The 15,597-nt window shown below is 40.2% G+C and overlaps 1 protein-coding gene across 1 annotated transcript in view; it reads left to right on the top strand.

Annotated features, from left to right (window-relative positions):
- The first annotated feature begins 386 nt into the window (after window positions 1-386).
- Window positions 387-15,597, top strand: part of rnf111 (ring finger protein 111) — a 28,333-nt gene continuing 13,122 nt past the window's right edge. Inside the window, exons 1-5 of the mRNA XM_010788022.1 lie at window positions 387-528; window positions 825-887; window positions 4,011-4,973; window positions 7,703-7,835; window positions 14,544-14,698. Coding sequence (XP_010786324.1) covers window positions 4,094-4,973; window positions 7,703-7,835; window positions 14,544-14,698 — 1,168 coding nt within the window. The 5' untranslated portion in view covers window positions 387-528; window positions 825-887; window positions 4,011-4,093. The remainder of the gene's footprint in view (window positions 529-824; window positions 888-4,010; window positions 4,974-7,702; window positions 7,836-14,543; window positions 14,699-15,597) is intronic.

Here is a 15,597-nt window from a genome sequence, read left to right on the forward strand (position 1 = left end):
TAACATTGAAGTGATGTAAAATTTACCACGTGAATAATCCTAATTTGATGATATGATAGACATATTAAATTAGCCCTTCTGCACACGTCCAACCTTTATCCGCTAGTGGGCGCTCGAGTATTTGGAATCGAGGATTTAGGGAGAGTTATGCATGCAAAAACAATTATGCATCATCTGTAGCCTTCAATGAAATCGTAAACAAAGCAAAGATGTCTATAATTATACAGCACTTTTGAGGCACTTTTTCGAATTGAAACGGGGCACGTGAATTGTTATTTACACATTCTGCGTTGAAAAATGAAAAGGATTTAGTGGAGCTGTTGCAAAGTGTCGTAAAGTCGCTGACGGCTGGCCGCGATCTGGCGCTCCCTTTCGGCAGAGAGGGGAACAGCTGTGTTGTATGTATCAGGCGAACAGACGACCTGCTGGGTAAACAAGAGTGGATGCATCGAAAGGCAGGAATGGCAACTTCGTCGAGGGCTTATAGTGCGACATTTCTACTCAGTCAAATAGAAACACAATAGACAGGTTGGTCTACCTTTTTGAATTTGATATGATTGCTTTGTGAGGCTAAATGGCTTAGTATGATCGGGTATTTGCTGAGTGAAGTGGAACTAGCCTTTACGTTAGCTTAGCTTGTAGCCATCCAGGGCCCATTGCCTTCGATGTTGCTTCTCGTCTCAGCTCGGGACTGTGTTGTCAGTTTCACAATCCCAGCCACTCTCCTCCTCGGATCGCGATTTCTATGCAGGCCTGTCTAGTTGCATTTAGGGTTAACATTTGGATAAATGCTCGTGTACAACTCTTGTCATTATTCCCCACAGGATATCACCTCTCATGTTACAAAAAGGACGGTGACATATTTTGAGAAAAGGACTTAGACCCAGGTACGTGCTGTCTTTGTTGTCTTCTGTCTGGAGTAACTAATATGTGTCAGGCTAGGTGGCTAGCTATCTTTTTTCATTTCTCTCGTGTCTTTATCTTAATTATCTCAATATAAGTTGATAACCATAGATATGCATCTTTAAATGGTTCTTCATTAACTCGAGTTTATCTGGCCCTAGTGACTTCAGCAGCGTTTGTGGGATACACACAGACAGCAGCCGAGCTTATTGTAATTGTTTAGCGTTGTAGAAACTGCTTAGCCTCAGTTTCAGGCTGCATACTGTCAAGCTAAATACATCTATGATGCTCTTTTTATTTGTGCTTGCCTAGCCAGAATGGTTGCTAGTCGTTTAGGAGACAGAAAGCACAGAGAGAATTGTTAGCAGCAGCTCAGCAGTCCTGTCTCAGTCGTACATCTTGAATTGGTTTGCTGTTGCCATTTCTGTTACACCATATGTTTCATGATAAAAGTAGCTGCGAATGCTATAATTGATAGTATCTGCAGTATCTCTTACTTATAGTTTTGAGTACCATTTATTTTTTTATTAGAAATGTGCATTATTCAGCCTTGGTGCATGGGTTTTTTTTCCCTTCAGGGCTGTCCTCTGAGGCCCCTGAATTCATGCATGTCATTGCGCAGCTTCCTCTGTGGCATCTGAAGGACTCTCACTTATTAACTGAGTTGTATATAAAAGCAGAAATCACTGTGGCCTATGTCAGGCATCATAAACCTCACTAGCTATTTTTCACAAAGGTTGCAGCTTCAGGTCAAGTGACAACTAACATGTTACTATGAAATCAGTTGTGAATGATTAATGCAATTACATTACTTAGTATATGTTCAGCCACATCACATACTAGTTAATGCAGTGCAACCACAGGAATACCAATAACACATTTACCATCTAATCCAGTCCTATACAAAAACCCTGCAGCAACACAACCAGGAATGTTGTTGTGTTACATTTTTACTGTGCCAGAGGGATGGAAAGGGAATTGTGAACAACTGCTCCACTATGGAATACAATGACTTAAATGCAGTAGTTGAATGTTTAGGCTATGTTTTACCATGTTTGTAAGGCTTTGTTTATTAGAAGCTTGATTTCAATGAAGGTAACATTAAATAGCAATCTTGATAGATGCAAGACATCCAAACGTCTTAATATTGGTAGTAGTGTAGTCTCAGGAAACAATGTTGATGGGACTAGCACAGCATTGGTTTCGCTAGATCAGTTGTTCTTCCAGATAGACACATAGACAGGGTCAGTACAATATGTTCCGAGATACCTTTGTGAAAGTAAAAGTAGCTTTGTGAATTTGTTTTCTGATTACATCATATCAAGAAGTGTGGTTGGCTTGTCACTGTGGGTGATATCCCTACAAGCGTATAGTGCATATTAATCATGTCCTTTTCTTCAAACTGTTCTTAAATTATTAAAACGCAGTGTGTTTTTGCTAAAAAATACAAAATTAGGATGTCCAAACTGATTCTTTTGATCGGTAAAAGTAAATAAGCCTCTTAATTTCACTTGATTTGATATACTTGAATTGTTTTCCAACATGCAGCAATATCACAATATCCTGCTTGTGATCTAACCATTTAGGGGGATATTAGAATACATATCTATGGGCATATCATTCAATTGCATCCATTGCATTCAAATTAGCCTTCAGGTGTGTTGACAGCTGAGGGCTTGGGGACTTTTGATCTTGAGTCAATTTGTAAACCTTGTTTCTCAGAATCATGTTCCTTGTCAATGCTAACATCGCCGTTGACTTGCAGAGGGTGTAGTAGGTCACGACATGAGCCATCTGAAAATCGAAGAGTCTTAACAGAGACACGTACGCTTTGTTGTATTTCGAAGAAGCCTAGATTTCAGCAATGCTGGAATTTGCCGTTGCTCCGGGAGACCTTACACTGCTGTGAAAATTCCGCCACTGTAACATGCCTTAAGAGTCTCTTTTTTTGGGAGTTACTTTTTAGTGATCAACATTTTTAACGAACTGTCCCAAAGTCAAGACGTAAACATGAGATCAGATTAATGGTGGATATCCCCCCTTGGGATCATATTTGTATTAAGTCTATTTGAACTGTTCCATTGAATCAAGAATAAAGCAAACACATCAGTATTGACTCAGCCATTACGTTTGACTCAGCCTGAGGGTATTTATTTTCTATCTTTAATCAACAACCTTGGGTCCTGCGGTCTTAATTTGTACTAACAAACATAATGACTGAGTGAATGAACATGTTTCCTACATGGAACACTGAAGTATTGTAGTATTGCTTTTTGGACTGTGTGCTGTGCGATCAGTAAAATGCCAGAAAATAACCTGGATTAATATTTAGTTTGAAGATATTCTGATGTGCTTTGATGTAAGTAAGTTATTGATAAAAGACTGATGTCAAACAACTATCCAAGGACAACATACTGAGAATAACAATTATCATATGATCTGTATTATGAATATATTAAGTGATCTGGAAAACAATGTAAAGTTTGATGCTACATTTGTTTTCATCTAATAGTGTGACTGAAATGTGCCTCTCTTTTACTACCTAACTTTTGCTGTTTATTTTGAAACCTTTTAAGATTTCCGTGGTAAACGTAGGTATTATAATTTCTCCAACAAGCTGTGTCGTCAATCCTGCAGAGCCTAACGTTGTTACATTTAATAAAGGTTCCATTTTTTTTATAGTGATCTCATGGATGGAATCCATACATTTAACGTGGTCATACATTATGCATTTAAGCAGCAACTAATCGTATCCTCAAACCAAACTAATCACATTGGATTGACCTATTTAACATATTGAGTCAAAGTTGATCTTGACAAGGCACCATGATTTATCACTGATATTTGAACAGGCCATTGGTGACTGGCTTACGTATGATGTATACTTAACAGTGTATTTTAGCATTGCATTGGTGGATGAATGAGAATAGTTAATTTCATTGTCAAACTCATAACTAATTGTGATGTTTTGCTTTTAATTCTTGGGAAATTGGTTGTCCTCTTCGGATCATTTGAACGTTTTTAGTCATTGACATGTTTTGTCATTCGGCAATCATGCAGCACAACGGATTGTGCACCTGTAACTCTTTTCCCTTCTTTTTTTCCAGGTTTTGTGAGATGCAGCGGATAGGTGCCTAAGAGCTGATGCGAGAGCCCTTTCTGTTTACCCTTTAAGGACGCACCTGCCACCATGAAGAGTGAGGTGCCAACTGAGGCCCCCAGCAGACAGGAGCATCTGAAGGAGCCGCTGGTGAACCCAGAGCCCATGGAGGCAGCCAAGAGCTTCCCTGACAACATGGAGGTGATCGGAAAGGCAGGCAGCGAATTTGAAACCCTGTGTGAGTCCAGGCATCGGCCCCTGAGGGACACAGGCACACACAGAGACTCAGAACGGACCCTACCTGGGCGCAGAAAAAGAAAAGGCCAACAGGCAGGGCCCTCAGACTGCTCGCTGAAGGAGGGCCACATCAGTGAGAGTTCACTGGCCCCGCAGCGTCCCAGGGTAGAACTTTTACAGCACCCCAGTGAGGACGAACATAATCACGATTCCTCCTTTAGTGACTGTGCTTCTTCCCCTTCCTCGAGCCTGCGATTCGGGGACTCGGACACTCTTAGCTCAGAGGAGGAGGGGGGGGAAGCTGGAGCAACAGGGGGCCAACACAAGGCTCCTGCTCTGACGACAGGCGGAGCCGCTGGAGTTGGCCTGCGCCCTGTTCTGGGTCGAACTCGGGGGAATCGCTCTCATAAGTGGGTGCGGTCTGAAGCTGAGCCAGTGCTGCTGAAGCGGCCGTGTCTGAGCAGCCGGCGGCCTCTTCATAGGAAGCGCTTTTTGAAAACACCTCCTGGAGGGGGTCAGCGGACTCAGAAGCAAAAGGAACGACTACTACTGCAGAAAAAGAAACGCGAAGTGATTGCACGAAGGAAGTATGCTCTACTCCACAGCACCAGTAGTTCCAGCGAGGAGCTGAGTAGTAACTCTTCCTCCCCCTCGTCTACGGAAGCAGAAGATGAGCTGTATGTAGATGTCAGCAGCACCAGCAGCCAGCCCAACAGTGCTACTGTAGCCACAGGTAATTACAAGCCATCACTCTACTACAGTTTTATGAATGTGTTTCATCGCTGTTTAATATTGTTTTACAGCATTTTACAGATTGGTTTCAAGTAGGCTGTATTATATTGTTGAAAGCATTGTAAACCAAAGGGAAGGCTCAGGAAGCATAATACTGTTGGATTGCAGTGTGATCACCATAGCACCACGGACTACAGAGTGACTATGCATTCAGGGTCAGTCATTGCGTGTATTTTTAAGGCTCACTTGGAGAAGGTAAATGTATTTTATTGATAAACAATCCATAAAATAAGCTTTGAATGGCTAACACAGTAGGATAGGGCCGTTTGTAACTGATGTTAGATAAGAGGGCTGAAGAGTTATCAATATCATGAAAAGTATGTCTCCTTATGCTCACAGGCACCAGAAACTCTAACGTTGCAGAAGTGATGCACACTCCAGCATGAATTAACATTTTGAATGCTGTAAATTGATGCAATAGGAGTTCATATTATGCACTGAAAAGCAGAACAGAAACACAGAAATTACGAGGTCAACACATTATACAACTTTCAAAATGAGCTGGCCTTACAAAATAGGTTGTTAGTGTTGTACATTGTTAGTGGTGTTGCTTTCAGAAAGTGTTAAGCTTGTCAACCAAAGATTTCCAGTTCCCTTCACTGTTAATATGGGAAATGAATTGTCTATAGCAGAAGTGTGATAATGGTAAGCGATCTCACTTATTGTCTGTTTACTAAAGCAAGATCAAGAGTCTACAGGTTTTTTATTCTGCACCTGGTGATGTCACCCTACCTCTCAACCAGAGAATAGGGAGTAAACAGAGAACTCACCTCATATGTGTTCGGCTGTAGTGAAAACATCACAAATGGCTCATGCCTTCCACATGGCATCCTATTGCTGCTCGAGTGAGTCCCACATTAAAATACTAGGAGGTAAATGTCAAAAAAAGAAGAAGTATTAAAGCCTTTAAATTCAGTTTTGCATAAACAAGGTATCGTTGCAACATGCATAAGAATATGGTCTGTGTGTCTTGTTATGGTTTGGGCACAGCTGATGTAGGAGTTGCTACTCCCCTCTGCTGTTCATAGTCCCACACCTGGCAGGCTGTAATGGAAACTGCAGCCCTCTGTACCTGTCAGAACAACAGGTTTATACGCCTCCTAAATCTAAACTTTCTGCTCTCGTATATTTTGAACTAGCCCTTTAGCCTCAGCAATTCTTCTGCTGCTGTGATCCTATGGGAGAATGGGAAGTTATTTGTTGTGCCTCTATGGGGGGGGGGCTGGGAGGAAACTCAGGCTCTGTTTAGTGACAGCCTTTGCATAGATACAGCAGGTCTCGCAGGGAAAACCAGGCATTTGTTTACAGTAGGCGAAAGTGAGGAGGCAAGTGATGAAACCTGCCTTCTGAAGGCTGGAGCAGGTGTGTGATGTAGCCCAGGTTAATTCTACCTCTAACACAAGGACAAGTTCATTAATTATATGAAAAGTTGACTTTATATGCCATTCACACCTGCACTGTTGTTTTAAGATCAAATATAAATCCCATTGTCCATGCTTTTGACATCATCAATAGCAGTTAAAGGAGTCGGTCCTGTAAATATCAGCAAATGGCTTGTTGGACTACAGAAAGTTGTCCCATGTTTTTGACATTTTTGATCCTGAGTTATGTTATAAGGTATTTATTTGACCTAATAAACCCTGCACACATTACAATTATCTACAAGTTGTAAGAAAAGTAGGATGTTGTTGTTTGTGTAACCATGTGAAGGCTTCACCTCAGTGCCAGGCACCACGTCTTGCAGAGGGTGCTAAGCAGCAGTTCTCAGGGGACATTTGGAATATAAATCACACTAGAGAATTATGGCCAGGCACTAAGTGTTGTGCCCAACAGTACAGTTTTCTTTTTCTGCAGCATAACATTGTTTGACTTTGTTAATCACTAACACAACTACACAAGTTATGTAGCAATTACATTTAGTGAAAGTACTATATTGAAGACAAATGTGTTTATAAAGATTGGAAAACAATAAAGGTGACAGAAAAAGGTTATTTAGATTTAACTCTTTAGAATTTAGAAGGGGACTTGTAACTTTGTTACGGCATACTTTACGAACAACATTTGTGTAACGATAAAAGTTGTTGTGCTCATTTTATGAAATTTGTAATAATGTTATACGATACTCTAATAACTGCCATTTATCAGTACCACCCTCATCTGTGTTCGTTTTGATCCCTTTTGAAACCACCTACCCGTGTGAGCTCACCTGAGGGGGCTCACACGGTATTTAGTTCAGGCAGAGATAAAGTGAGATCTAGTGCACAGGCAACCAATCACAGCGCAGATTTAGGAACGTGGAAATGGAAAAAGCCAATCCCAACGCAAACAGAGTTGAGCACTGATGACCTACATTTCTCCCGGTAAACTGTTAAGCCTGATGATACTGCTGTTGGCATGATGAAACTGGAGAAATACTATCTGGCTACCTACACAACTTGCTTTTTCAATTGAAGCCATGCAAAAAGACCAGAAAGGCAGAACCAGGCTTACAAAAGTAACCCAGTAAAGTGTGAAATATAAATGTAATTCCTTATAAATAAACCCAAGCAGTCAAGCTAGAAGTTATTATTTCAAGTATGTATTTTCTGTCGATTGTATTGTAGTTGTAAGCTTTCTCTGCTTTTCTCAGATTGTTTTGTGTATGTCTAAACTAATTCAACTGGTGTGCAGGTGCCCTGGATGAGGATGTGGTTGTGATCGAGGCAACTCCTGCTCCAACTCCTGCTGTCCCTGCGAGCGAGGAAATCAACGTCACCTCAACAGACAGTGAAGTGGAAATTGTCACAGTCGGAGATGGTTTCAGGTAGGCACTTCAGCTTTTTCAACATGAAATGCTTATGTTCATTTTACATTACAGTAGCTTAACTGCCCCGTACAACAAGGGGTATGAAGTTTATTTATAGTGGTTTGTTTTAGAGATGCGCCGTTCATGGCAGTTTTATTCTTCTGATTTAGTTTTCTGTAAACAGCGTGTGGTCCCTCCCTTTGCTTTGTCTAAAGGTGTTAGCAGGCAGGAGGACACCACTTTTTAGATGGATAATAAATATAGAATATTTTCTTGTTTGAACAAAAAGTCAAATTTTCCCCATCAAAAGAAAGTTACAAAAATGTGTGTGTATGCTGACGGTTATAGTTTGGTTTAGGACCTAATATTGCACCCTGAGGTACACCACAAATATTCTTGCCAAATGAGAGAACATTTATTATTGTGAGTTATCTGGACTTTTGACACCTGGAGCTCAGGACAAGCTTCTCAGTTTTACTTGCATGACTGATCATGTGGTGGTGTTCCCCTTTCTTAAAGCGTGAAGAACCCCCTTTCCTTTTTATGTGTTGATTACTAGGCTAGTCTTTGTCTTTTTGCTTTTTTAATAACAATAACATGTTGTGTTTTATTCCTAATGTTTGCCTTTGGCTGGGTTCTTTACTTGAACTTGGATGTTAGTCAATAGTATGCCTTGTCTTTTTATTATTACTCATCCTATCATGAAGCACCAGGATTAGGGCGTCTTGAGCGTGTGTCGCACTTGTGATAGCGCACATGAAGCAACAGACAGGGAACAGTGAATGAAGCAATATTCTGGTTGTTTGGAAAATAAACAATTGGACGATAAGCTTGGATGGACATTTTATTTATGGTTTCACTCTGAAACCTCTCTTAATTGTAATAAATTGTATTTATTATTTATTCAAGATGACTATAGAAAACAACCATTTGGGTTTTGTCACTATAAACATTCTTGTTTATTAATAGCCATACATGTATGGACACTCAATTGCTCGCAGAAATGCGGTTTCACTTGATTAGGACTGTAACTACAGTATCTGTTAGTGTTTGCATGTATAATAGAAGTAAAAAGGGAGTAAATGCAGTTTGCTGATTGTTAACGTTTAAATTCTGTATGGTTTTGTTATGATTAAACAGCAGAGGGTGGGTGGGTTGCAATGTACTCAAGTGTTTTGCTCATTCCATAGCTTGCATTGCCCAAATAGAATAGGCGGCCTGCATGCCTCGTTGTTTATAGAAACAAAACCACATCAGGCTGAAGGGACCTGCTCTTTGCCCATGTTGCTTGATTCTAGAAATGCCATACATAAAGCTGGCTGCTTTTGAGAACAAAGGTTCATAATAAGTCGGTGACATGAGTGGGCAGCTTGAGTGGCAAGGGAATAGTCTTCAGTTTGAGCACGCTGAAGGGTCATTTGCAACCAAACCTTTTGCCCTTCATATTATATTACTTGTTATTAACACTGACTGTGTTGTTAAGAGCAAGTGCCATAGTGAAACACTAAATGTTATATTTTTATTTTGAGATAGAATACTAAAATGTTTTCGATCGCTCTAGCCCATTTGCTAGAAAATGTTACCTGGTTTCAATTCATTTCTATAACACAGTTTGTAAAGGTCAGAAAGTAGAATGAGGCAGGTAATCATTTTCAGTCAACAAATCTCAACAATGATTGTAGATGCAAACAGTGATATTTAACTGGTAATGGCAGCGATGTATGCACAGATAAATGTTGTATATTGAGCTGTTTAAGAGGAAAATGTCTGACAAGCTCTTGCCCACTGTGATATCTCTGACCAAAAGCTACATTTTGAGTCCATCAATCAGTTCCTGTAAGTAAACCTAAAACACATTATATACCAGAACAAACTGTAAACCCAATTAATCTGTATCATGTCCACTATATCATCTCATAGCACACCAAACTAGTCTGATCCTTTTGAAAGGGCATGGCTAAATAGGGTAGTTGATTATGCTTTAAGAAATATGTTAAGTATTAATAGGTGTAATTGGAATATGGCTCTGTTTTTTTTAGATCTGCTAAATATCTACAGTGCGAGAGCAATACTTTAGATAGATAGCTCCCACTGTGATTCCCGGCAGCCCAAGACATTTTCCTCACCACATTAAAAAAATCGTATTTCTCCATTTCTATAATATGCCTTCCTGTCTCAATTCTCCCTAATAATACTCCTCTAATTCGTCATGTAGGCGATTAAGCAGCTCAATTCGCAAACCTCTGCCCCTGTGCTACCCTCTATCTATATCCCTTTGTAATCTTGTTCCAACACAGTATCTATCCTTCTTCCATACTTTCCGTCAATGCATCAGTAATATCTGAAAATAGTTCCCAGGAGTGATTTCACCAAGCTGGGAATGCTATGGCTTGTCTAATCTTCCTGTTTTCCTGACTGTCAAAGATGTCCTGGCTCGCTGGAGAATGCAGCGATGAGCTTCTCTGAAGGGGGGGATGGGCGGCAGGGGAGCAGGAGGGCGGGGAACCAAAGGCCAACAGAATGAGCAATGAAAGCTTTGTTGACACCGCCAGTGGTCCGATTTGTGAATGTGTGTTTGTGTGCAGTTTTGTTCAGTATGGACGCAGGACACACATACACAAAAAACACATAGTGTAGTTGGGCCCTGGCTTTATTTGGTAGTGTAATAATGTGTGTTCTGTGGAAATACCAAGTCTACCAAGATATTCTATTTGTATCAACCTTCATGGGGTTGATAATGTTTGACTTCTGTTAAAACGTTAAAGAGAGATACAACTTCATGATTCAGTTCAACTCCATCCTCCACAATTATCATAAAGTTGAATCTTTAGTATTGTGTTTAAAGTCTGGCCATATTTTCTTTGTGTCCGTGTCTAACATGATAAAGTCAGGGTTAGGACAGTATTCTCTCTTCTGCTTGTACAAAATGTGGAAGTTCAAATACAGTTTATCAAGTTAGGTATTTTGTGCAAAATGTCACGAATTGGGGCAAAGCAACATTTTGTAACCCAAACCTGCTCTTTCACATTGCTCAGTGACATGCTGTCAGTATTGACATGTTTAATTTGAACTGTTTGTTTGTTGGTGTCGCTCCACAGTTCGCTCGCAGTGCTTTAGGAGAACATTCCAGTGTTTTAACAGTGCATTGTTGGGAGTGTTTGGCAGCAGTTTTACCCAGATAGCAGTATGTTACAACAAACAAGGATTATGTAGAGGATATGGATAGAAAAAATAAAAATGCCTCTATCAGATGCTGCCCTGATTCTGTATATCAGATCAGGACATGCGTAGCAATCCCCAACATTTTTGAATGTGTAAATCCTATTCATATTTGAAAAAGTCAAGTTGTGCCTGCATTTGAGATGGCTACAAACAAACGGATTTGAAAGTCCCCTGCATTTATTGACTGAGCCACAAACATATCCTATAAACCTAAAATAATAACCTCTCCCACTAACATTTGGAGCTTTACTAGACGTTCATCTTGCAGATTAAAGTCCACTTGCCCAAATGTTACTTAAAACGTATGCTAGCAATCAAAGCCGTAAACACAACTTTGTACTAGTTTGGTCAGATTTTCTTTGGATCTTTTACAACCGATGCCTTTATTTAGACTTTATATATCTTGCTTATATTCTCTAGTCTAAATGGTTATCTTACATTATAAAGTATAGACATGTAAGGGCTATTTGTACATGTAGCCAACTAAAAGTGTACTTTGTAAGATCTCGTGTTGCTAATTGATAAGTATGTGGTAAAGCAACGTCTAAAGGCTTTGCAATGCAGTCTGTAATTAAATAATACATTTTCCTTATTTTAGATAAAGGGACAAGCATCAGTTGGTTCTCATTGCATCGGCCGGTTCTCTCCTCAGTGCCGAGTTAAAAAGTGATGTCATTATATCCCTAATTGTGAAGACAAACGTGATTTGTTTAAACATTGCAAAGTGTGTTTCATCAACAAATTGTTTACCCCTCTGACGGCGTTGAATCATGCCTGGAATGACCTCATTCCTTTTAAATGTTAACCCATTAGTTTACTGTATATTACTGCAGATCTCATCCCCCCCCTTCTTCCCTGGGGCTCGTGCTCACATCACCTTGGCACAACCTCAGCCCCCCATTCCCATAGTGTTCATGTTTACAATGTACTGTTTTCATCTTGCCTCCTCCCTTCTCCCCATCTTACCCCCAGGAGATCATAGTGGTAAACAGATATTTACAAAATAATCCCAGGTCTACTTAATTAGGCTCCCCTCCCTAATGGCCAGTGTGGCTCCCTGGGATCAACCAGAGCGGAGGAGCCTGGCCAATTATACACCAACACACCCACCATGTGCCCCTCTCTGCACACCGCCCTCCTTGCTGTGTGTTTTAGTTGGTAGTCACAGACACACTGTGTGTATGTATGCACAAGTTTGCTTTAGCGATTTGTGAGATATGAAAGTTAATAAGCTTTCCCGTCTATTCCACTTGCATTGTGCAACATGTCTCACAGGAAATTGAATTGGAAGCAGACAGTGTGAGCTGATGGGAATCCCCCTTATCACCAACAGCAGGGAGAAAGGCATTTCCTGCATTAACACACATCTGAGGAATGTGATCAAAGCCAAACTAATTCAGCATAAAGAGGAATAGATCAATAATTTAACCAGTCAATAACCTTGTATACTATTATTTATGCATTAACAATTTGTTTATACAATCTTTGAACTCATGTGCTTACATTTGATTATACACAACCAAGACATGTATGTTCCAGTATTCCATTTAATGAAATACATTTAAAATATGAAATCATAAAAACAAAAATGTGAGTTAGTCGCTTCGCTTGATAGATGCCTGACAGAAAGAATGAAGTATTGCTAGGGTTTTCATTTTTCAAGTTTATTTATATAGCACCTTTCAACACAAGGCAATTCAAAGTGCTTTACAAAAATGAAATGCATAACTTTTATATACATACATACGGGTTAACATTTTGTCCAATTGTTTCTTTAATCGCAAATAGTCCCCCACTCTCTGCTGGTTAAAAACTGTCTCTTTGTGTCAATGGAAACGTTTTCCAGTTCACCTGACTTGCCTGATTTTTTTTCTGCAGAAATCTTGTAACCACAGGCAATTAACGATATGTTGAATCCCTTTATAATGTTGTATGCGTCTATGATTGAATCAATAAGAGTCACCAAGCTAGTTAATGGTTTAATTTGACACACCAATAGCTCCGTAGCTATGATACATTTGTGGTTAACAAGGCAATGTTTTTGGCTCTCATCGTACAGCCTTTTCCCTCAGCTCCTGTTCAGTTTTTTTTAAACACTCTCAGGGAACAGCAGCTCAATCCCCTAGCCACAAAGCTCCATGGTATCCGGCTTTACGGCACTCCCATATAGCCTCTAGTCTGTTGTCCCCCGGGCTCACCCCTCCTCCCTCTGACCCCAGCGCTTTACGGCACTGTGGGGGGAAATGCAGCTATTCCCTGGCCTTTTCCTACAGTCTCTGAGAGCAAAGGGTAGAGCGACAGAGCCTTTGAGAGAGAAAATTAAAAGGAAGAAAAGAGGAAGGGCCGAAGGCAGGGCAGGAGAGGTACAGAGCATTCAAGCGAGATATAGGAAAAAGGAAGGTGGGTGGAAAACATTGCGAGATTTAGATGGAAGGGGAAGGGGGTTGTAGCTGTCCAGCTCCATGATGGCAGTACAGAGGAAACAGCTAGCTGTAGTTTCTTACATCTAAAAAAAAGTGTGTTTGCTTGTGCTCTGGTGTTTTTGAGTCAACTTGTGTGTGCTACAAAGTGTGTACTGGGTCTACAAAGTCCTGCCATTCTTATACTTTCATACATAACAGAACAAATCTGTGGGATACATAGACCACAAACACTGTTTTGTTTACATGATCAATGATGATACATTAATTACTCTCATATAGATGCATAAACATTATTAAATGTAAGCTAATCTAATTAAAAAAAAGGCTGTCTTATAATGGACTCCTTGTTTTCTGACTGTTATCTTTCTACAAATAGAATCCTATGCACTAAACAAGTGCTCTAAAAATAATCCTATTAGGAAATATCTCTGTTTGCTCCCAAAATGAAATAACCTGCAACAGAACAACACTCACATCAGAAGACGGGCACTCTCCGCAAGTGTGCTGGAAATATTCTGACATACTCAAATAGATTGAAGACAGTGGCTTTGTAACATGAACAAAATATTCCCAGTTTTGCCCTTATTCTGGAAAAGACAACATTCATACTAAGCTGTTTCCATGGCCAGTTACATTTAATACTCAGGTCAATATAGATTTGTTTCTAGCGGTGCTGGACCCCCTTTTTACTTTGTACATCCGCATTTATGAAAATGTCCACAATGCAAAAATGTACGCATTTCCAAAAATCAAATCTATAAAATCTATTCTTAATGAGATGTATACATGTTAAAATAATGCTCATTAAGGCCGAGTAATATGGGCATAACATACATATATGAATTGGAAAACCCCATTCAATATGCTGTATACATAACAGTCATTGTAAATGTTAGTATGCTCCATATAAGGACGTTTGACCTGAGAAAAACGTCAATCCTCAATTTGCCAAGACAGTGCGACTATTTTATTTCCTTCGCAAAAGGTAAATGTCACAGATGACCAAAGTCTGGCTGCGACTGTGAGACTACTTTCTATTGAAGTTGGATGTAAATAGTTTTTTTTGTCTGTGTGTCGACAGGTCTCGCTCAGTGGGGGGTCTTAGCAGGATTTGGTCTAGCAGTTGCTCCCAGAATCGTCTCCAGGAGCCACGCGGACGTCACCGACTCTCCACTGTCATCCAACCACTGCGCCAGAATGCTGGGGAGGTGGTGGACCTCACTGTGGATGAAGATGGTAAGAAATAAACTCAGGGAACATCTTCTTTTACTTTTTCTGATCAAACCACCTGCCAGCAGTGTTGCTATGTGAAGGTCTTAGACATTCCTCTTTTGTACGTTTTAATGGATGCTTAGATAGCTAAACACAGATGTGCATACATTATCCACTTAGTCATAAGAATAAAGAGATTGTTGTTCTTCAATATTAACCATTCATGTTAACACATTTAACTTTTTGTAAAAGGGAGCTGCTTCAGAACTATAGGTGTTTGTGGGACTTTCTTTATCAGCCCCCGCCCATGACGCTGGGTATTAGAGCATTTGCATTTCCAATGAGTTGGAGGGAAATTAATTTGTGAATATGAAAAGCAGATGTAGTGCACACACTGGAATACTAATAGGCTCTTCTGTTGTCTTCCACTGATAAACCAAACCAGCCTGTGTGAAGTTCACACAGGCTACAGGCCATAAGATAGACCCTCCAGAAAAACAAGATTCTGCGATCACATAATTTACAGCATAATCAGCGAAATGGCGCAGATTTTTAAAAAGGCGCATATTTATCAAAAGGCCGCATAATCCCCGCATTTTTCCACACAAAGTTGAGAAAAAAAAAAAGTTAACTCGACTTGACGTGAAGTAGTGATGATGATGACGTGACGTCATCAGCTCGCGCATCACAGAAGGTAAACAACACCGAGACTGCCAAGGCACACACTCACACGAGAGAGAAAACACCAAGATGAAAACATCTGATCCATCTCATTTACCGACGAACATTTCTGCTAAAGACCGGGCAAAGCAGTACCCCGATGTCTTTCACGAAAGTGGGGGGAAACTATTCTGCACCCCGTGAAACTGTGTGTTGGAGCATAAGAGAAAGTCGACGGTGACGACCCACTTTGATTCATTCAA

This window comes from Notothenia coriiceps, unplaced genomic scaffold, assembly GCF_000735185.1.
Source record: "Notothenia coriiceps isolate Sejong01 unplaced genomic scaffold, NC01 NC01_scaffold00031495, whole genome shotgun sequence".
NCBI lineage: Eukaryota > Metazoa > Chordata > Actinopteri > Perciformes > Nototheniidae > Notothenia > Notothenia coriiceps.